General features: G+C 39.2%; 1 protein-coding gene across 2 annotated transcripts in view; it reads left to right on the top strand.

The window, feature by feature from the left end:
- The first annotated feature begins 287 nt into the window (after positions 1 to 287).
- Positions 288 to 2434, top strand: part of DENND2C (DENN domain containing 2C) — a 38852-nt gene continuing 36705 nt past the window's right edge. The window contains exons 1-2 of one of the 2 annotated variants that reach the window (XM_012807667.1): positions 288 to 1294; positions 1813 to 1949. In XM_012807667.1, the coding sequence (XP_012663121.1) occupies positions 477 to 1294; positions 1813 to 1949 (955 nt within the window). In that variant the 5' untranslated portion in view covers positions 288 to 476. The remainder of the gene's footprint in view (positions 1295 to 1812; positions 1950 to 2434) is intronic. The other variant, XM_003793844.3, reaches the window with a different exon arrangement.

Genomic DNA, 2434 nt, shown 5'->3' on the forward strand with positions numbered 1-2434 from the left:
CCACATACACCTAAGGTGGCAGGTCTGAATCCAGCCCGGCGCTAAACAACAATCATGGCTGCAGCCAAAAAACAGCCGGGCGTTGTGGCGGGCACCTGTGGTCCCAGCTACTTGGGAGGCGGAGGCAGGAGACTTGCTTGAGCCCAGGAGTTGGAGGTTGCTATGAGCTGTGAAGCCACGGCACTCTACCCGGGGGGATAGCTTGAGGCTCTGTCTCAAAAAAAAAAAAAAAAAGAAAGAAAGAAATTATAAAACTGTGTTCACATACTTTTGTCTCATTTTAATAGGATTATTCAAGATAGAATTGCAGTCATTTCCAACAAGGATGGATGATCAAAATTGTTCCTTTTAAAAAAAGAATTTTCCAAGTTAAACACGAAAAGAAAATATTGAAATCATGTGAATTCTGACAGGATAAAGAATACAGTATCGCACAGTTACTTGTAATGGAACCGTTGTAAGAGTCATCACTTCTCATGCACCCAACTGGGAACATGGATGTTGGTTTTTCTCGTTCTGCTGTTCAGACACTATCAAGAAGCCACTGCAAAAACATCAAACAAAAAATTTCTCAGTGGGAAGGAAGGGCGAATGGGGTATCTAATCCAGAAAAGTGGCGTCCAAAGGACTTCGGAGTGAGATATAATAATTGTCACCAAGAGATTCTTCCTAAGAAAAATCCTGTTGCTGAGGGAAAGACCAAAAAGTTGGATGTAGCCTGCTCTCAAAACGTGGGCCTGGATATAAATGAAAGTGCCAAAAGCTGTGATGAAAGCGAGGATGGAATTGAGCAACGTGATACACGATTGTTTAAAAATGAATCAGAATCCAGTTGGGTCTGTTCTCAAGTCAAACAAATTGAAAGGTGTAAAGAAGTTATTTTAGATCCAGAAACTTCATTACCTCCAGGAAACTTCTATACTTCACAAATATTGTGGAAGAAAATAGAAGCAGTTCCCCCAGATAAAGTCTTCAATTTGGCTTTAGGACGTTGTGACTCTTCAGAAAAAGAACTGAATTTTAGAGTTCTGGACAGTTCATATGGAGTAACTAAGAGCTTAGAAAATATTTACTCTGAACCTGAGGGTCAAGAATGTGGACTTTCTATAAATCCTTTGCCAAAACCTCGTAGGACATTCAGATATTTATCTGAATCTGGTGCTTTGCCATATAAAGAAAAAAACTGTGACAAAAAATACTGTGAAAATAATATTTGTGCAGAATCTTCTTTGGCTTCTTCTCAGGAACCTGAACCAAAGAAATATGGTGGCAAAATTAGAGGACGATCTAAAAGGTAGGTTTTGGCTTATAGATAATGATTTATAAATCGTTTACTTATAAGATTATTGAGCTGCTTTTTCCTTTTCGAACCAGTTTCCATTCCCTAACTTAGGTTACAGCCCTAATTTGAACATACAAATGTTAATTAATGAGGAAGGAAAAACGAAGAGGAAAAGTAGAAGTATAGGTAATATTTTCAGACAATCTACTAACAAGAACGTCAGAAAATCTGCTGGTTTTTATCTTTAGGAATCTATAGGGAAGTGGGTACCTTCTTGCACTTCACTCAGGGCCTGCTGCCCTTTTCATTAGGGAGCGCACAGGAACCCAGCGAAGAACGGGAACGTGATTGGCTAAAAGCCTCAAATTCTCTCCTGGGATGTGTAGGGCACCACCCTAATGTATTATTCTTAGATCTCTGATGAAACACCTTTATAATTTGTACCACATCCCTTACTTACATTTCTGTCTGCTATACCAATGTAAAGATTAGAATTTTGAAAGATACAACTTTATATCTCCTTTCTTAAGGAAATCCTTTGAATTTGAGGATATTCAGCACTTTCGAAGTCGAAATTCACAGAGGATTCATGAAGAACTGGGAAGAAACTCTGGTTCGGCACTTTATTACACACAGTCTGAGGACAACATCTATGAGGATATCATATGTAGGTGCCCACAATTTTGCAATTAAGTTTTATGATTATGTATTTGCTGAAGCCCTTATTTGTAGGATAGCATTTTCTAAGCATACCTCGCACTAGGTTTTTGTTCTGAGTATGGGAACTTTTGGTATACAAATTCTTTTATTTTCTAATGAATTTTATAGCTAATGTAATGGACTGCTCAGTTCAGAGACAGATATTTATAGTATAGTATTTTGAGAATTTATTTAGCTCAGTTAGACACCTAAGGCGTTTAAAAGCTTAAAGTGCTATTGATCTTGAGACCAACTTTCGTATAGCAGTGCAGGATAAGAGACCTGAATGTGCCTGGGGCAAGGTAGCTCACGCCTGTAACCCTAGCACTCTGGGAGGCCTGGGTGGGTGGATCCATTGAGCTTAGGAGTTCAAGACAGGCCTGAGCAAAAGTGAGACCCCATCTCTATTAAAAATAGAAAACCTGGCTCGGCGCCTATAGCTCAACGGGCTAA

Source organism: Otolemur garnettii, unplaced genomic scaffold (genome assembly GCF_000181295.1).
Source record: "Otolemur garnettii isolate 467f Iridium unplaced genomic scaffold, OtoGar3 scaffold00073, whole genome shotgun sequence".
NCBI classification, from domain to species: Eukaryota; Metazoa; Chordata; class Mammalia; order Primates; family Galagidae; genus Otolemur; species Otolemur garnettii.